Source organism: Mercenaria mercenaria, unplaced genomic scaffold (genome assembly GCF_021730395.1).
Source record: "Mercenaria mercenaria strain notata unplaced genomic scaffold, MADL_Memer_1 contig_4915, whole genome shotgun sequence".
Taxonomy (NCBI): Eukaryota; Metazoa; Mollusca; class Bivalvia; order Venerida; family Veneridae; genus Mercenaria; species Mercenaria mercenaria.
In genome coordinates this window covers 18,102-39,923 of record NW_026463183.1, presented here as the reverse complement: position 1 = coordinate 39,923, position 21,822 = coordinate 18,102, and the positions used below count along the sequence as shown (strand labels likewise).

The 21,822-nt window shown below is 36.6% G+C and overlaps 1 protein-coding gene across 1 annotated transcript in view; it reads right to left on the bottom strand.

Moving 5' to 3' along the window:
* Window positions 1–21,822, bottom strand: part of LOC128554300 (uncharacterized) — a gene marked incomplete at its 3' end in the record, with an annotated part of 61,201 nt that overhangs the window by 22,940 nt on the left and 16,439 nt on the right. Inside the window, exons 2-3 of the mRNA XM_053535558.1 lie at window positions 12,251–12,334; window positions 4,550–4,681 (exon numbers count right to left, since the gene is read on the bottom strand). Of these exons, the coding sequence (XP_053391533.1) occupies window positions 4,550–4,681; window positions 12,251–12,299 (181 nt within the window). The remainder of the gene's footprint in view (window positions 1–4,549; window positions 4,682–12,250; window positions 12,335–21,822) is intronic.

Here is a 21,822-nt window from a genome sequence, read left to right as displayed (position 1 = left end):
CATATCTTACAAACTAGAGTTTTCCAAAATAAAACAAGAGCTGTCCGTAAGACAGCCAAGCTCGACTATTCGAAATATTGTCACAGAAGCAGGAAAATATTACCCAAAAAGGTTAAATATCAAAAGAGTTTTAAGTTCAAAAGGGGGCATAATTTGACCAAAATGCATATCAGTTATGGGACTTGCTGCTATCAACTAGTTTTATAACCCCGAAGGCACATGTGAAGTTTCAATTCAATATCTGCATTAGTTTTGGAGATAGAAACTCGCATGTAAAACTTTAACCAGAATTTTCAAAGTCCAAAAGGGGGCATAATTTTCCCAAAATACATGCCAGAGTTATGGGACTTGACCCAGTGAGGTTGGTAATTGATCTAGAAAAAGAAAAAATAAGTTTCAAATCTATATGCCTTTTAGTAATTGCCGTATGTACTTGCACGCAAAACTTTAACCAGTATTTTCTAAGTCCAAAAAGGGGAATAATTTGCTCAAAATACATGTCAGAGTTATGGGACTTGATCCAGTGAGGATAGTAATTGATCTAGAAAAAGAAAAAGTAAGTTTCAAATCTATATGCCTTTTAGTAATAGCTGTATGTACTTGCACGCAAAACTTTAACCAGAATTTGCTAAGTCCAAAAGGGGGCATAATTTGGCCAAAATGAAGGTCAGAGTTATGGGACTTGCTGCTATCAACTAGTTTTAAACCCCGAAGACACATGTGAAGTTTCAAATCAATATCTGCATTAGTTCTGGAGATAATAACTTGCATGTAAAACATTAACCAAAATTTTCTAAGTCTAAAAGGGGCATAATTTGCTCAAAATACATGTCAGAGTTATGGGACTTGACCCAGTGAGGTTGGTAATTGATCTAGAAAAAGAAAAAATAAGTTTCAAATCTATATGCCTTTTAGAAATAGCTGTATGTACTTGCACGCAAAACTTTAACCAGAATTTTCTAAGTCCAAAAGGGGGCATAATTTGACCAAAATGAAAGTCAGAGTTATGGGACTTGGTGCTATCAACTAGTTTTATAACCCCGAAGACACATTTGAAGTTTCAAATCAATATCTGTATTAGTTTTGGAGATAGTAACTTGCATGTAAAACTTTAACCAAAATTTTCTAAGTCCAAAAGGGGGCATAATTTGCTCAAAATACATGTCAGAGTTATGGGACTTGACCCAGAGAGGTTGGTAATTGACCTAGAAAAAGAAAAAATAAGTTTCAAAGCTATATGACTTTAATTGATGGCTGTATGTACTTGCATGCAAAAACTTAACCAAGGTGTGACGCCGACGCCGACGCCGACGCCGACGCCAGGGTGAGTAGAATAGCTAGACTATTCTTCGAATAGTCGAGCTAAAAAAACAAGAGCACCGCCAAGCGGGGCAATATACGCTCGAAGGGTTACACCAGAGGATGGGAGCAAAATTTAAAGAACTTAACAGTTGAAGCCCTAAGGACAGGAACAACAAAAAGAAGAAATTCCAAAAAAAATTCTAAGTCCACAAAAAAATTCTTACCAGGTAAAGTTATGTCAAAATACATCTAAAAATTGGATGTACCATCCATGTTGTACCACAGAAAAGTGGCCTCGGTTTTTCCCTACGGCCAATAATAAAAAAAGTTTCAAAATAAGCTAATTATAGTAACAAAAAAGGGAAGTAATACAAAAAAAAATATTGTTAGAGAACGAAAAAGGGATCTGTCAAATAAAAACAAGAGCACTGCAATGCAGAGCAATATACACAAAGCAAAGTCATATATGACATTTGACCCCTAAGTGTGACCTTGACCTTGAAGCGAGTCATCCGAAACAAGCGCTCTGCACGTCGTCTCAGTGTGGTGGACATTTGTGCCAAGTTTCATTGAAATCCTTCAAGCAGTTCAAGAGTTACAGAGCGGACACAGCAAAGTCATATATGACCTTTCACTCCTAAGTGTGACCTTGACCTTGAAGCTAGTCATCCGAAACAAGCGCTCTGCAAGTCGTCTCAGTGTGATGAACATTTGTGCCAAGTTTCTTTGAAATCCTTCAAGCAGTTCAAGAGTTACAGAGCGGACACGAAACACACTCATATAACCTTTGACCCCTAAGTGTGACCTTGACCTTGAAGCTAGTCATCCGAAACAAGCGCTCTGCACGTCTTCTCCGTGTGGTGAACATTTGTGTCAAGTTTCTTTGAAATCCTTCAAGGGGTTCAAGAGTTACAGAGCGGACACGAAATTGCTAACGGACGGACGGATGTCCGAGCTCACATTTGCATACTTAGGTGGCTATAGGAACAATAGGTAACTGTACTTTTTCTTCGATGTCATTCATTCTGTAAGGCTTTTATGTGGCTATTTTTCTCTTACGTGGCTAAAAGAACAATAGAGAGAACAAAAGAGTAGCCACATAAGTATCCATATGTAGGAACGGACAGACGGACGGACGGACAGACGGACACCGGCGTCATAACATAATACGTCCCTTCGGGCGTATAATAATTAGAGTATAATATACATCGTCCACTACGCAACTGAAATCTAGGACTGCACTGACGCTAGTAAAGCTCAGCACTGACTAGAACTGTTAAATTGAACATGCTATTATTAGCTTTCAAATCACCCCTTTAACAAATTAGACTCATTGTCACTCACGGTAATCTGCGACCAGGTTGACTAGTAATGTTTTTGAAGTGCAACACTTTTTTCAACACATTTTAAATTGATCAATAACCTTCAAAACACTTGCAACAACAAACAACAACATATTTCTAGGAAGTGTCTAGCTGTCCAGTAACCGGACGCCTAGTCTGCGTTCTCAGGGGATTTTCTAGCCGTCCGATAATAGATTTCCTAATGAATAAGTAATGATTTCATACAGTTTTAATGTTATTTACTTAAAGATATCGATACTTATCTGCAAACAAAATTGTGTGCGAATACACACTAAAGATTTACAATAAATCACTGCATTATTCAGCCGATAAAACGAAAGTTTGCCGAAATCATAATGGCGAGATAGCCATGACGTCACTCGATCATTAAAATCTGTTCATCTGGCGGCTTTTATTGGAACCAAAGAAGTATAAAATACACAGAATGGCAACTGGCTGTATACTCGCGTGATCTCGTGGCAGAGCGTGAATCGGAGTTATCTTAGTAAAAACAAACATCGGCGAGCATGGAGTTACAATTTGTACCTTTAAAACTACATTTAAAATACATGTTAGCTTTTAAAAAAACGTAAGTTCAATGTGAAATAGTCTTAAGACACAAAGTACACGTTTCTTGCCATCATAAGAAGCGTGGTCATACGGTGATAATTAATTTACCGATGAATAATTGCTTTCGCATACAAAATGGCGTGGAGAAAGCGTTACTTCCGGTAAACGAGATCTCATTCAGTTATCACGGGATGCTGGCGAGATTGGCTCTATATGCCTTTCAAGTTGCCGATCTGTTTATTTTTATAGCTCTTTGTTGGAACGGAATTTTTATATTTTAACATTTTTTTCACTGGATTTCAAAATTAAAACAATTTTGAAATGCTTACAATGTTCATATTTTAATATTCAAATATTTTTTTTAATGAATAAACGTTTTAAATGACATTTAATTTCAATAGCGGCAGTGTGATGTTCAAAACTTTTAGAAAAACAGTAGTTAAGCGTTCATAATTAATCCATTTTATTTCGAAATAATAGTCAAAATTAATTAACGAATTGCTTGTTTTATACGCTTTCCATTCTTCAAAAAAAATATATATATTTGTTTTTTAACAATTAAAGTTTAGGCCGTTAGAAAAACATCACTTTTTACAAAATAACATGGACGTTCGGCGATCAATGTTTTATCATTTCTAAAAATAGAATATCAACGGATTTTTATACAAACACGAACTCATCCGTTTTATCGACTTAAAAATCAGATAAATATTGATATCTTAAGTAAATAACATTTAAAACTATATAAAATAATTACTTATTCATTAAGAAATCAATTACCGGACGGTTAGAAAATCTCCTGAGGATTTGCTAGCCATCCGGTAACCTAGTGGCGGGGGATTATTAATCATATTTTGCCTAAAGAATAATATGAATATAAGTACTATTGTATAAAAGTTGTCAATACTGGCATTGACAAGTACATATTTTACTAACATTAATTAGAAATGCAAGTTTATGAAATTATTATTACCTCCTTTTGTCTACACCGACGCATGGGTGAGTCCGATAGCTCTACCTATTCTTTGAATAGTCGAGCTAAAAACGAGCAACAACAACAACAATGTAGTTCATATGCAGTCATGGATATTAAAGATGAAATATTTCGAAGGTACTTTTGTGTTTCATTTGAGGTAGATATCCCTGCTAGCAGAAAGAGTGATTGCTGCATCCTGGTGGCTTGGGCTCAACAGTCTGGACTCTTTTTTTTTTCTGTCCTTAAAGCAGGTAGTCGCAAATTGACCTACATGTATTTCATGAGCGAAGATCCAAGGGAAAAAGCTGATCTAACTAAAAGCTGATACATTGCATTATGAGTAATACTTTCATTTTACCTTCAGAAAAGCAGTGCAGATGTAAAATCAGATCATCTGGTTTGATACAATGACTGATGTATATCAAGTGTTGTTTCAGGTTTATTTTGATTATCTCTTCTCTGGAATATTCATCAGCCGGACATTCTTCTTCTGAAATATATAAGCTATATTAATCCACTGGAATCGATATCAAGTATAATACAATACAATGATCTGCAATGCTGTATTCGCCTCCTGTGGGTCTTGCCAGGCCTGGATTCGACGAGGGGCTGGCGCAGAGGGTGACCCGGCCTGGCAAAATCCACGACAGCCGAATGCAGTTTTGCAGAAATAAGGTAGTAACCCCCTGTTATATACATATACGTATTTCTAGTGCTATATTAGCCAACTGTGACTATGATTTTAGAAAAATAAGACTGAGAGAATAATATGACAAATGGAACATCCAGACGCCATTATTACGTCATTTCAAACTGACTATTTTTCCATTTGTTTATTTGTTTTGGGTTTAACGCCATTTTTCAACAGTATTTCAGTCACGTAGTGGCGGGCAGTTAACCTAACCAGTGCTCCTGGGTTCCGTACAAGTACAAACCTGTTCTCCAAAATTAACTGCCAACTTCCCCACATGAAACAGAGGTGGAGGACTAATGATTGCAGACACAATGTCTTTTATCAATCGATCCGTAGACCAATGCTCTCCCTACTGAGCTAAGCGTGCGGTCTGAGTATTTTTCCGTATCCGATGGAAGTTGAATACACAATTTCGTATACATGTATCTGAGACAGAAGATTCGTAGATATGTATGAAACATTAGATATGACAACAGAAGTGGGCTTTCCAGTGATTCAAATATTAATAAGCTTGAACGAGTTAGAACTAAATAAGACAGAGAAAGACACTGTAAAACTATGAAGCAACCATTACCAATGAATTATTTAAGGAGACATATTTTCTTTTCAAGATAAGAGGTTAGGCATTATTTCAGAATCTAGGGCCTTCTCCGGCATGATATTTGAAATGAACACACAGTTTAAATCTTAACTTATACAGATCAAACATACATGTATTATATACAACCATATGAAAAAGCGCATATATATATAAAGGTATTCACAGTTAATATAAATATTATGTTCAGGCTTTGTTTTCCTCTCACATGTACATACTAGCTCAAAAAAACTTCAGAGGGGATATAGAATCATACGAGCACAGCCCGATTCAAAATATTCTTTTAGATAAAGATCATTGAAATACTGCATTTATATAAACAAAACATACGACAGCGTTAATACGCAATACTAGGATGGTTGTCGCTGTCAAACCTATAATCAAAGGCCTGAAGGGCCTGAGAGTCGGCTAATGATTGATGTACTGGTAGTATAGTGTAAATGGCAAGGTTATAATATCAACAGGAATAATGAATACAGGATGCACATGAAGGACTGGTTTTATGGGCAAAAATAATATGCTTCCATGCAACTTATTTCAAATATTTCTTTTCTTCAGATTATGTATGGTAATAAATCAATGAAATCGAATAAAGTGGTGTATGTACATTGAGGCTTCAATACTAATCATTTTTAAGATTAATACAATTTCCATCAATAGTAGCTATCAAAGTTACTCGGACTAGCTATCGATTTCGGAAAAGATAACCAATATTAATAAATGAAGTTCTTTTTTAGTTAAAACCATCATTTATTCCATTTCAGAGGGGTGTTCCTTCCTGCTTTGAATTGCCATTATATTTTGAAATGGGCATGGTGGCAGCTGGTAGAAGGGCACATGTATCAAACTGCAAAGTGGCAATATGGGGGAGAGAAGGGTTTGGGATATCACCCCAAGAAAATTTTGAAAATGCAGACCCTTGATACAGCCTTTGGTGCATTTCCTATCTGAAAATAATTATGTTTCAATTTATAAATATTACCTAGATTCTTATTAGTATTACAATATCCAAAGTATGAATGATTGTCACTTCATATTTTTACTTTCAGGTCATGCCTCAGTACTCAAGAATATAAGTCTGATATAGTTTCTATGTATGTGTTATAAAAATAAATTCTTGAATCATTTCTGTTACAATAATATCTATCACGTCTGTTACTTGAATGTTAAAATTTCAGAACACAGCTCGATATTTATCCAAAAATATTACATCCGGATACGATTATTTAACTTTTCTAAATACCTCCCAAATCTCCAGTTCCAACAATATGTGTTACAAATTGTGATGATACAAAGACAGTTTAGCAGCATATGGCAGAATCTGACATTAAAGTTTATGGTGACATTACTTCTTATTAAAATCATTTCATGAAAAATTGCAGTTTCACACACTTTGCGGACGATCTACTTTCGATTTCAAAAACTACAAGAAAAAACAATTTAATGTTTCGCCGATTTGTTTATTTCTCGAAAATTAAGAAATACAAGAGCTCGTCGAACACGAAATGCCCCCCTTGATGCATTTAGTAATTGCACAAGGAACAGAAATTATATGCTCACTGTAAATTAAAGTTATACCATTCTGTTTTAATCTGACTTTGACCTTTAACCTAACAAGAGATTACAAAGTGATATTGGTGCCATCCACTGAGCCATTTTTGAATGCTCCAGATTTCAAGACTAGCTCAAGGTCAAAATCAAGGTCAAATTTCATTTCGGTACAATATAATGTGTATGTGGTCCAAATTTGAAAACTGTGGCTTGAGAAATGTTAAAGTAGGTCACTAGATCAATATCAAAGTCAAAGTTCATTTCAGTTGACAGAAATATGCAATTGCTTCAAAATTTAAAGGCTGTAGCTTGAGAAATGTGAAAGTAGGTAGTAGGTAAAAATCAATGTCAAATTTCAATTCAGAACACAATAATATGCATGCAGTCCAAATTTGAAGTCTGTACAATCAGAAATGTTAAAGTAGGTCACTTGGTCAATCTCAAGATCAAAGTTCATTTCGGTACACAAAACTATGCATGTGGTCCATATTTGAAGCCTGTACTTCAAAAGTGTGAAAGTAGGTCACTAGGTCAATTTCAAGGTCAAACTTTTTTTCGGTACACAAAACTATCCATGTGGTCCAAATTTGAAGGCTGTAGCTTGAGAAATGTGAAAGTAGGTCACTAGGTCAAAATCAAGGTCAAGGTCATTTCGGAACACGAAACTATGCATGTGGTCCAAATTTGAAGCCTGTACCTTCAAAAATGTGAAAGTAGGTCACTAGGTCAATGTCAAGGTCAAAAATTGTTTCGGTGTACAAAACTATGCATGTGGTCCAAATTTGAAGGCTGTAGCTACAGAAATGTGAAAGTAGGTCACTAAGTCAAGGTCAACTCATGTCAAGGTTCATCTTGCCACTCAAAACCATACATATGGTCAAAATTTAAATGTTGTAGGTTATTGACAAGAATATTTTAAAAGCTTTTCCCTATATAAGTCTATATAAACCATGTGACCCCCGGGATGGGGCCAAATTAGATCCCAGGGCAATAATTTGAATCCTCTTGGTAGAGGACCACTAGATGATAATTCATACTAAATTTCAAAGCCCTAGGCTCTGTGGTTTTAGACAAGAAGATCAGAAACTGCTTTAACTGTTCCTGGCCAATGTGACCTTGACCTTTGACCTAATGACCTCAAAATCAATAGGAGTCATCTGCTGATCAAGACCAACCTAACTATCAATTTTCCTGAAACTAGACCCAAGCGTTCTTGAGTTACTGCCCGGAAACCGTTTTACTGTTCCTGGTCACTGTGACCTTGATCTTTAACATACTGACCTCAAAATCAACAGGGGTCATCTGCTGGTCATGAACAACCTCCCTATCAACTTTTGTGACCCTAGGCCTATGCGTTCTTGAGTTATCATCCGGAAACTGTTTAACTGTTCAGGGTCACTGTGACCTTGACCTTTAACAAATTGACCTCAAAATCGATAGGGGTCATCTGCTGGTCATGACCAACCTCCCTATCAATTTTTATGATCCTAGGCCAAAGCGTTCTTGAGTTATCATCCGGAAACCGTTTTACTATTCAGGGTCACTGTGACCTTGACCTTTAAAATACTGACCTCAAAATCAATAGGGGTCATCTGCTGGTCATTACCAACCTACCTATCAACATTCATAATCCTAGGCCCAAGCGTTCTTGAGTTATCATCCAGAAACCGTTTTACTATTCAGGGTCACTGTGACCTTGACCTTTGACATACAGACCTCAAAATCAATAGGGGTCATTTGCTGGTAATGATCAACCTCCCTATCAACTTTCATGATCCTAGGCCCAAGTGTTCTTGAGTTATCATCCGGAAACCGTTTTACTATTTAGGGTCACTGTGACCTTGACCTTTGACATACAGACCTCAAAATCAATAGGGGTCATCTGCTGGTGATGACAAACCTCCCTATTAACTTTCATGATCCTAGGCCCAAGCGTTCTTGAGTTATCATCCGGAAACGGATTGGTCTACATTCCGACCGACAGACCGACCGACATACCGACCGACCGACATCTGCAAAACAATATACCCCTCCTTCTTCGAAGGGGGGCATAAAAATCATTTAATCAGTACAGTCCATGTCTGATAACTTCGGAGTGACGTCACATTTGTTTATGTTTTCTGGAGTTATAAAACTAACAAAATAGGTAAAAAGCAGCTTACATAAATAATAATATCGAGTATATTTTATTGCAACACGTCTGTCAGTACCGGTAGCTCAGTGGTAAGCATTGATGTATAAGAAATATATATAGAGCTATATTTAGATAGAAATATTATTAATTTAATTTCTGTTTAAAGGTGACCAGCCATCAGCTAGTCAACATGTCCGAGGCGTTAACGTTTGTTGTTGCAAAGAGAAACATTGTTCAGTATAAGAATGATGCTAAATGCATACTACAAAATGTTCTGAAGGTTATTTCAAGCATCATCATGTTTCCATATTTCAGTTCGTTATTGTATACCGTAGTGCATTTGAATATTTTCAATTGTCTTTGAAAAAAATGTTATTAAAACATAAGATAAAAAACAAAGATTTAAAAAAATGTATAAATCACGGTATAAACCAACGCGACAATGGAAATAACTAGAATGTGTCTGTAGGACACAGGGTGTGCCCCCCACTGGTACATTAGTCACAAATAAGGGGCAATAATTCAAATGTTTGCAGTCTTAATGGGATATAGCCTCAACAAACATTTTATGAAAAGGGTTCATTATTCTAGGCCCTATTCTTTTTGAGCTATGAGCATCACAAACAAAAAATCCACTATTCTGGCTATTTCAAGGGCCATAACTCTGTAATAAGAGTAAGATTCTCAAGAGAAATGCCAAGAGTGCAAGGCCACATCATGATGCAAGGTTTCCTGAATTTACATCTAATACTTCTTGAGCTAGGCACACAATTAGGTGAAAAAGTGCATTTTTTACTATTTCAGGGGCCATAACTTTAAAAATAGGGGTGGCCCCAGCCAAAAATAGAGCTGTGCAAGTTTATATCATGATAAAGACTTATGCAAGTTTTCAACCATTTATATTAAATACTTTTTGAGCTAGGCACGTCACAAGGTGAAAATGTGCATTTTTGACTATTTCAGGGGCCATAACTCTAAAAATAGGGGGCATAGCCAGACGAAAAATAGGAGGTACACAAATTCATATCTTGATATAGACTCATGCAAGGTTTCATCAATTCATATGAAATACTTTTTTAGCTAGGGGTGTCACAAGGTGAAAATGTGCATTTTTGAGTATTTCAGGGGCCATAACTCAAAAAATAGGAGGCAGACCCAAAGAAAAATAGGAGGTGCACAAGTTCTTATCTTGATTAATACACATGCAAGGTTTCATGAATCTATATCAAATACTTTTTGAGCTAGGCGCGTCACAAGGTGAAAATGTGCATTTTTGACTATTTCAGGGGCCATAACTCTAAAAATAGGGGGCATAGCCAGACGAAAAATAGGAGGTACACAAATTCATATCTTGATATAGACTCATGCAAGGTTTCATCAATTCATATGAAATACTTTTTTAGCTAGGGGTGTCACAAGGTGAAAATGTGCATTTTTGAGTATTTCAGGGGCCATAACTCAAAAAATAGGAGGCAGACCCAAAGAAAAATAGGAGGTGCACAAGTTCTTATCATGATTAATACACATGCAAGGTTTCATGAATCTATATCAAATACTTTTTGAGCTAGGCGCGTCACAAGGTGAAAATGTGCATTTTTGACTATTTCAGGGGCCATAACTCAAAAAATAGGGGGCGGAGCCAAACGAAAAATAGGAGGTGCGCAAGTTCATATCATGATAAAGAATCATGCAAGGTTTCATCAATTTATATGAAATACTTTTTGAGCTAGGCGTGTCACAAGGTGAAAATGTGCATTTTTGACTATTTCAGGGGCCATAACTCAAAAAATAGGGGGCGGACCCAAATGAAAAATAGGAGGTGCGCAAGTTCATATCATGATTAATATACATGCAAGGTTTCATGAATCTATATCAAATACTTTTTGAGCTAGGCGTGTCACAAGGTAAAAATATGCATTTTTGACTATTTCAGGGGCCATAACTCTAAAAATAGTGGGCGGAGCCAGATGAAAAATAGGAGGTGCGCAAGTTCATATCATGATAAAGACTCATGCAAGGTTTCATCAATTTATATGAAATACTTTTTGAGCTAGGTGTGTCACAAGGTGAAAATGTGCATTTTTGACTATTTCAGGGGCCATAACTCTGAAAATAGGGGGCGGACCAAAATGAAAAATAGGAGGTGCGCAAGTTCATATCATGATTAATACACATGCAAGGTTTCATGAATCTATATCAAATAGTTTTTGAGCTAGGTGCGTCACAAGGTGATAATGTGCATTTTTGACTATTTCAGGGGCCATAACTCTAAAAATAGGGGGCGGAGCCAGACGAAAAATAGGAGGTGCGCAAGTTCATATCATGATAAAGACTTATGCAAGGTTTCATGAATTTATATCAAATACTTTTTGAGCTAGGCGTGTCACGAACTTCGGACGGACGGACGGACGGACGGACAGACGGACGGACGCACGGACAAGACCAAATCTATATGCCCCCACCACTCATGGGGGGGCACAAAAATAATCGCACATGTAAGGCTAATGCTCTACGGCCGGTACTAATCTTCTACTTCAAAGCAAGTGTTCCAGTTAGTACTATATAATATAAAGGTGTGTACTTAGATAATGATAATTATCGATTACGTCAACGTTTTACGTATTTTGCGTTCATAAATCGCTTGCCTCTGATGTGACGTTAAAATAAACATGACAAATTATATATCACTGGAGAGATAATTTTAATATCAACTTGAAAATAAAGAATTTTTGCCGTTTTTTAGCTGTATATAAAAACGATACCCGAAAAACCAGTCAAGTACGTCATTTTGCGCTCTGCTGAAAAAATGACGTTAGTGGCTATGTTTGAAGATTTACAGCAGCAAAATGGAGAATAACAGAAAAATGAAAAAAATACCAGTCAATCGGAAATATCGTCAATTTTGATTCGGCAAAATTTCATAACGATCCGTTCACTTTCATTAGGTGGCGCATATTACCTTAAACGACGTCGACGTCAATGTTTATTACACTACAGTAGTGTATTATTATTTTTTTGTAATGGCTTTATTACACACCCATGACGTCAAACATATGATAATATTATTTACCGATGTACTTACCTGTTATATTTTCTGGGGACAGAAGTCCAACATCCCTAGGAAGTGACATTTCAAGATCCGCACCAAGTAGCTCTGTCTCAGATTCTGTAAAAAAAAAGTGTATCTGGTCTAGACTATGACTGATCCATTTATCTTTGTACAAACACCTCTTATTTGCACAAACAGTATTTAACAAGTGTTTCTATAACCTTGATAAATTCATCCATAATCCAGTTTTCAAATCATTAATATCCACTATTAAGCCACCTATATAACGAGCGTATATCTAGTCGATGCATATGTAATGTGCATCCTTTATATTATTCATATATAAAATCCTCTTCAGCGTTTATTATGTCAAGGTTAGATTAAGCGCCTTTGCACAATGTTGGGCGGTTAAAACCGCCCCCAGATTTAACCGGTTAAAACAGCTCCGGTCAATAATCCCTGAAGTGGTCAATACTGGTCAACTGGTCAATACTGGTCAATACATCAATACTGACTTTTAAAATATTTTGCAAAGTTTATGAACATCAAAAGTTCTACTGTTCTGGTTCAATGGGACATTGACCTTTGACTTACTGACCTCAAAATCAACAGGGGTCATCTGCTGGTCATGATCAATCTCCCTATTAATTTTATTGCAGTTCAAAAATGGCGTCATTTGTTTACTTTTTGACATAACAGAGGACACATTTTGCAGTGGTAAGTGTGTTTATTATAAACGAATTTTCAAACGATAACGCCCAGTTGATGGCCATATAATTTATCTTCACTCGGCTTTTGGTCTTACGTGTTTATCTTTGCCAGTTTATAGTGACGAAAGAATCGTAGCAGTGCATGAAAATTTAATTCCTGTACAAAAAGAAACACTTTAATACAAGATGTTTATTGATTTGGACATACACATAATTTATGTATATGTCGAAATCAATAAATATCTCATAAAGTGTTATGATAGATTTATACTGTAATTGAAGATTTTTATGTGCTACTTCTAAAACCTCCCCTTGCAAAATATTTTGGTACAAGTAACATTTTGTTGTTTGATGATGTATACACGACATTTTTGTTGTGTGATTGTTCTACCAGGAATATATATAACTACATGTAGCATCACAATTAAAACAGTTTTCCTACACTATATATACAATTAACATTATAAAAAAAAATGTCAGTTTATAAAAAATTTCAAATGGCACAGCTCTTTAATTTCATTCTAATTATGTCACAAATATAACTCACTGTTTGTGCATTAAAATCATATCTTCATACTGGTATAATCAAACATATCGTCATGCGAGCGCAAAAACTGGATAACTGACATTTTCATAATTTTTCAGGACAGCCAAAAAACTAATAACTCCTACTTTGATTTGAGCTCCTTTTATATGTGTATAATTTTCCAACAGTTGAAAATACATGAATTAATACCTTAGATGTATTTTTTATAAAATCATTACTTTAAAAGAGTTTTTATTAAATATGCATATAGCTTGATTTTGTTCCGAAATTGTTTTGTGCAAAAACAGGTTAAATGCTCATAACTGGCTTTTGCATCATTTTTGTGTGTGCAAAATGTTGCTATGTGCACTTCCAAATGCATATTTGCACAACCAAACTTTGTATATGCTAAGATAACAAGAAGAATAGATTTCAAAGTTGACTCATACCCATGACTAGCATGTTTAGAGAGGATCTGCATGATTAAAGATACTATGTTGTATAGCAGGATATGTTTACCTTTACTACATTCAGTTACAATTGGTGTTACCGGTAATTATTATAATTATTTATGTTAATGACTTTAAAATGTAGAAACCTAGTGCAAGCCATTGACTGAAATTGGTTACTTATTAATCTCAATAATCTTAATTAACAGTCCAGTGCAACATAACAAAGGGGTCCAGCATATGAGTGGATTGAGTTATGTGAGTGGATTGAGTTATGTGACTTATATATTTGTGTCCTGGAGGGTATAAAAACATACTAATATGACTACTCCCTAGAATATAATTATAGCTCGATCTAGGACACAAAAATAAGTCACAAAACTCAATCCACTGATGTGCTGGACCCCTTTGCAACATAATATAGATATATATTTAAGTTTATTCCTCCAATAATTTAAAGTATAGCACAATTCATGGTTCATACAAAATTCTCTTACCAAAATTCAAGGACTTTTCAAGGACTTTTCAAGGTTAAATTTGTATTTTCAAGGATTTTTTTTTAAATCCGTACCCAGTTCAAATTATACAAATTATACAATTATGACAATGTATTTCATGAACACGATAACTATGTATTAGTTTCTAACTTAAATAGTTTCATTACTGACTAGAAAACACAGTTCATTTCTTAACAACAATAGCCTCCACATACAGTTACACACACTAAATGAATTATTGTCACCACTGATAAAAAAAATAATGTCAGTTTATGTCAATCCTTAAGCAATCCCCAAATACAGACATTTTAGATTTAGATTTTAGAGTATTTAACTGTTACCACTAATAAAATGGCAGGCCATGTCAACCCCTAAGTAATCCTGACTTCACAATATACTGATTAATCCTTGTTGGCCCTTGGGGTCTATTAACAGTTTCTGAAGTGGGTGGGGGTGGGATAGTCATACCAACTGGTCACTGGTGACAGAACTTTCCATCAGTTTCAAGAGTGGATGGGGGAGGTAGAGTTGAATTATTGTTGATATCTCGGCTACTGCCAGCACTAGTTTCGTTCTTTACATTGAAAGTTCCTTCCTGTCGAATGAATGCCACCCCACACGATGCCAACGACGATCTCACTTCTTCGTTTTTCTTATGCTTTGCACTCTTAGTCTTAGCATGCGACGTTATTGCACTTACACCCATGTGCGTCAAGTCAATATCTTTCATGCATAGCGTGCACCGGGCTTTGTGTTGGTTACTCGTGGATTTTACCCACTGATACTTTCCTACCCACTTGTGCTGGAACGAACACTTCTTCCCAATTTTACCCATTTCTACAAAACCATGGACGCTGCCATTTTCACAATTTCTAGTGACGTCATACACAAACGTTTAGTATAAAACCCGTACCGTACAGGATACACGCTCTCGTACCGGCGACCTTTCGTACTCCTACACAAACGTATTTTAAATTTGCCGAAAAAAAGTTTTTTTATTCATTTTTACACCGATAACATACGATTTTGACAACAGACAGAAACTGTTAATGGATTTTCAAGGCTGTTTGCCTAAATTCAAGGACTTTCAGTCAAATTCAAGTACCCTTTTTGCATTTTTTCAAGGCAACACTAAATTCAAGTACTTTTCAAGGTTGCAACCAAATTCAAGAACTTTTCAAGGCCTGTGCGAACCCTGACAATACACTCTCCAACAGAAAAGTTGTTAAATAGAATGATGGTAACCGTCATTTCCTAAATAATTCATAATAAACATGCAAAATGTTGTTTTTTTTACCTGTCAGGACTACAGTACAGTATTCAAAACCACTTTCTGTTCTCTCGATGAGATACTGAAAAGTTAACAATTTGTTCGAAAATGTACCAGTTGAAAGAATTCAGTACCATGCAATACAAGATGGACATACAAAACTGTATTTAATAGAGCCGTAGGAATAGTCATAAGCGGGCTATTTCACTATTCTTACGGGAGAGCCGTAGGAATAGCCTGTGAGGCTATTCTAACGGGACCGTAGGAATAGCCACTTCTAATATATTAATATTACCGAAAAATAACTGGTTTCAATTCTTCTTCCAGTGTAAGGGTAGAGATCCTGACGGAATGTCTAGTACCCTGCGTTAAAACTGTACTGCCCGATAAAACAGCTGGCTATTTACAAATAAAATTATGTACATCTCGCTCAAGTACTACTGCTGCTGGTGATGGAGGGCCCTGACCTCTGTCCTGAAGCTCTCGAGCGTCTGGCAGTTGGTGACGGCGGCCGGCAGTAACCAAGTTCCAGTCCCTGATGGTTCTTGGGAAGAACGAGTTCTTGCAGATGTTAACTGAGGCTGGGATTTGGTAGAATCTGTTGGCACCTCTGGTTCTGGCATTGCTGCGGACAAGGTGGTTCTCTGGCACCTCAACTATACTGTTGCTGATCTTAAACAGCATGGTGACTCGTAGTTACACATCCAGGAGAACGGTCAGTGTAGCTATTGTAGACGAACCTGGCAGCTTTCCTCTGCACCTGTTCCAATGTATGAGCTTGAACTGTAGCTGTTGCTGGATCCCAGACACTGCTGGCGTATTCCAGCCCTGGTCTGATGATGGTGGTGTATGCAGCTGCCTTGACCACGGGGGAACAATCTGTTAGGTTCCGTCTTACAAAGCCGAGTGAACGGTTGCCCTTGGCAGCAGTGTTGTTGATGTGTTTCTTCCACTGGAGATCATCGCTCAGTGTTACGCCCAGATACTTGCTGCTATTTGCAGACTGGAGGGTCTGTCCATGGAGAGCGTACTTGGTCTCAATCCGATGGTGGGGGTTCTGGCAGATACACAGGATCGTCTGGCCTGAAAACCATGCTGTGACTCTGTGAGTATGCGGTGCTGGTCAAAGAATCGCATCACCGAGCTGTATACGATATGCTCTAGGACCTTGCACACTACGGACGTGAGGGAGACAGGTCGGTAGTTGGATGGCAGGTGTTTTTCGCCTTTCTTGAAGACTGGAACGATTAGAGCATCCTGCCAATCATTTGGTACCATGCCTGTATCCAAGGACTGCTGGTATATTCTGGTCAGAACAGGGGCGAGTTCATTTGCAGCTAGTTTGAGTACGGAGGTGGGAATGCAGTCAGGACCCGTGGCCTTGTGAGGATTATGATTTGTCAGTTGTTTCCGAATTCCGTTTGGGTGTATTGTGCTGTCATCCATAGGTGGATGGGGGCTTGGTCCCTTGTTCGGTATGTGGGCTGTGTCCTCTTGAGTGATCTGAACTGATCACTGAGGATCTCCGCCTTTGTTTTGGAATCACTGTGTATGAAACCATCCTTGTTCTTAAGTGGAGCGACACCGAAAGATTCCTGTTTTCTTGATTTGATGTAGGACCATTTAGTAATATTTATTAATTCATTTAATGATTTTCTACAATCACTATTTTTGTCAGCCAAAGAAAGACTGAAATATTTGTACTTCCTTGCTGTATGCTAGATATGTTACAAGTACATGTCACAAATGACCCGCCCGCTAACGTTGATCGGGGTATTATCTGACATGGGGGTATTATCGGACAAACCAATGAACATCGGTTATTTTAAAAGACATTATCATAATCAAAGTATTGAGAGGACTGATGGGGCAATGCTTTGCAGTTTCAAGACTTGATGTAACCCATTCATGTCAGGGAAGTACATGCTGGCATTATGTAATGCACTTGTGTGTGGCAAGAAATGGAGTGGTCACAACTTTAAGAGTGCACAACAATAAAATTTATTATCTTTGTGTTCAATACACTTCTATATTTTGTTCAAAAGGTAAAGATAAAAAATCTAGTCTTGTTCAATAGCAGTTGTTCATCGACAAACAAAATTGCCTGGTTTAATAAAATGAAAAAGATAAAGCTATACAATGTATTTCAATTTCTTCAATATACTTCTGTTTGCACTCTATGTCCTGACATCATGTGTTCTTGACAGTCTAACAAAACAGGCAAACTTTGTAACACTTTATGAAAGTTTGGAAAGAAAGTCAAAATATTCCAATATGTGAAAGTTTAAAGGAACAGGATTTCCTGAACTGACATTGAAAAAATCTAGGCTATGTTTTCTAATGTGTACAATACTTATCAATTAAAAAAGTCAGGAATGTTTTTTGTTACAAATAAGCATCATTTTAATAAGGAGTCGTCATACAAACACCTGTAAAAATATTTTTATAGATCTACCTTTTTTTCCATTCCAACTATTACTAAAATTCAGTAACTGTTTTCTTAAAAACATACATGATATATGATGATATTATTATTTATAACTGTTTGTTATGTTTGTTGATCAAAATAACATTGTCTTTTTCAATGTTAGGTTATTTAATGTACATCTATATTTCAAACTATCAATATCATGATATAAGAAATACATTAAACACTATGAAAACCGTGATCGCTCTAGAAATAACACTATTACAGTAAAGCAATGACTGCCTGGTCTGAAACATCTGATTTACAGAAATTATTTACGTAATCCTGTTACATAACGTTTAAATTAAATTGTCGTCCTTCGCCTTCCACAGCGTATATCGTGCAATTGCCACGCAGAGCTGTCCTTCCTTACACTCACATTCTCCTCTGCAACAGGCTTAAATGTCAGATTTTTTTACGTAACTCTGAAACGACGTTTTTCACAAGGTTTAAGAATACTGGTTCCTTCAGCCCAATCAGTTACTTCAACACAGAGTATTCTTAAAAGGAATCATTTACTACATTCTTAATGCATGGACTATATATATTTGTTTCATACAGTAACTTTTAAATTTAAAGTGTGATGAGCAGCAAGGGAGTGCGTAGCTGCAGGTTTTTTTTTTTTTTTAGCTCACCTGTCACATAGTGACAAGGTGAGTTTTTGTGATCACCCTTCGTCCGTCGTCAGTCCGTGCATCAACAATTTCTTGTCTGCATGATAGTGGTATCATTTATGATTTTATTTTAACCAAACTTGCACACAACTTGTATCACCATAAGATCTCGGTTCCTTTCTTGAACTGGCCAGATCCCATTATGGGTTCCAGAGTTATGGTTCCTGAAAGGGCCAAAATTAGCTATTTTGACCGTGTCTGCATAATAGCAGCTTTATTTATGATTTGATTTTACCAAACTGGCACACAACTTGTATCACCATAAGATCTTGGTTCCTTTCTTGAACTGGCCAGATTCCATTATGGGTTCCAGAGTTATGGTCCCTGAAAGGGCCAAAATTAGCTATTTCGACCTTGTCTGCACAATAGCAGCTTCATTTATGATTTTATTTTAACCAAACTTGCACACAACTTATATCGCCATAAGATCTTTGTTCCTTTCTTGAACTGGTGAGATTCCATTATCGGTTCCAGAGTGATGGCCCCTGAAAGGGCCAGAATTAGCTATTTTGACCTTGTCTGCACAATAGCATCTTCATTTATGATTTGAATTTAATCAGACTTACAAAAAACTTGTGTCACAATAAGATCTCAGTTCCTTTCTTGAACTGGCCAGATCCCATAATAGGTTCCAGACTTATGGCCCCTGAAAGGGCCAAAATTAGCTATTTTGACCTTGTCTGCACAATAGCAGCTTCATTTATGATTTGATTTTAACCAAACTTGCACACAACTTGTATCACCACAAGATCTTGGTTCCTTTCTTGAACTGGCCAGATTCCGTCATGGATTCCAGAGTTATGGTCCTTTAAAGGTCCAAAATTGGCTATTTTGGCTTTTGCAGCCATATAGAGACTTCATTTATGGTTTTATTTGATACAAACTTCCAAAATATCTTCAACAACAATAAATCCTGGATTCCATGACAGATCAGATCCAATCGCAGGCTCCAGAGATATTTTATATCTGATTACCTCACTTGATTGTAATCAAAATGGATTTATATCAGTAAGTACTTATAGGACTTATTTGAAATTTCATTATTGTCATTAGTTGGACTGAGCCAATCAGGGTAGATAACTATGGACTGATTTTGTGTCCAATTACCTCCCTTTAATTCAAATTAAAATGGGTATATCTCCGTAACTAATGAAGATACTGATCTGAAATTTCATTTATGTCAGCAGATTTATTTGGCAGACCCTAATTCTTTTGTTCACTTACAATAATTTTTTTTTAATTATTTCCCGTTTACGTTACTATAAATAGCTTATTTTTAGTAACTTTTTTATTATGGGCCGTAGGGAAAAATCAAGACCACTTTTCCCCAGATAGCAGACATGCGTTGGCCCAACGTTGGGCCAACGGGAGACTCTTCGTTGGCCCAACGCCATTTTGCTAATTGGCGCAACGTTAGCCCAACGGTTGGTACACCGTTGGCCCAACGACTGGTATCCTACACTCATCGTTGGCCCTCCATTGGGCCAACAACTGATATCCTACACTCATCAGATCAAGTGGTTCCAACGTTGTTTGAGCGGTGAATTTTACGCCTATCAGATGGAGAAATATGGCCGATACTAAAAATTTCCGGTATTGTAAGCATCATTTAAAGGAATTTCTACCTGTTAAATACCGAATCAAATGAAAACGATGGGTGCACCTGGAGCGCAAATGTGTTTATGTTTTAGTACATATGTCCATTTAGCTGAGATTTGTACCGTTTATCCAAACACTTCTGTACAGTCCGGCGGGGGAAGGAGATTTTTTACAGTTTTTGAAAATGTCGCCTCAAATATAGTGTTTATCGGGAACAAACACTTATGTAAAAGGCTACCTCTTAAAACAAAGCGTGTGTATTTTCATAGAATTATTCAGGGTTATTTGTGAAAAATCGGCCGAAAACCTAATGCAACGCCGTTTCGAGTGGGTCGCTTTGCAACGCAATCAAGTGGATACCGTTCTGTGTCTTACTTGCGAAGTCTTATCCGTCTTAAAACCAGTCATTAAAGCCTAACAATGAATAAATTTAGAGAGTTTTATATTATTATAATGATCCTGCCATTTCTAATACTAGTATATTATACTTTTACATTTTTATGCTCGCTTAACATTTAACATATTTTTGCGGACATTAGTCAAAAAACATCAACACAAAAACATAAAGCAAGAATGAACATCGAACAATATCATTAAGTAAATAATAGTAATAGTTCGTAAAAACTATCGGGTTGACTCTTTAAATCAGTATAGTTACAGTTGGTTACTTTTTAGTCCCTTAAAACCAATACATTGCGATTTCATTACTGATTTGTTGTGCATTTGAGCTGTTCATGAATACAAAATAAATAAAATTTGGTCCATGATAAAAGTATTGATCAGTTGTTTGTTCATAATATCATTCATATTCCTGTAGTAGCGTTCATTAATTTTCAGAGAGATAAATCACAGAGAACGTTAAAACTGGCCAGGGAAAAGACAATATTTGTTTTTGTCCTCCATAAAACATTCTAGCATAAAACTGCTGTTATTGCCACTTTTCGGCGGTGTTTTAACAAGAGAGAAAACGTGTGTTAACACAAAAATTCTCGCGCTCATATGCTGTCATAACACCTTTTTATATATGCGCGTTCCGTGACAAAGAGTAAACGTATTACGGTCCCAAAACGGATAATTCAAAAAGAAATGTCGTCAACGTGAATAAACAACGTAGACTTTACCGCTCATTTCATGGAAATTCAATGATGTTGATGGACAATATATTCATTTACCTGGTTTTCACGCGTTTTATGCTGGAATAGCGTTAGCGCATGTTCTTTTCGTGTTATAACATTTTCAGAATCCCTCGGGAATCGTTGGTACCCGAGGGCTCGGGTACCAACCAGTCCCTCGGGATTCTGCAGATGTTATAACACGAAAAAACATGCGTTATCCCTACAGAAACGACGTAATAAACCTCTATGGTCGCCATTCAAAAATGAAAATACAAATGAAATACAGACACCAATGAAA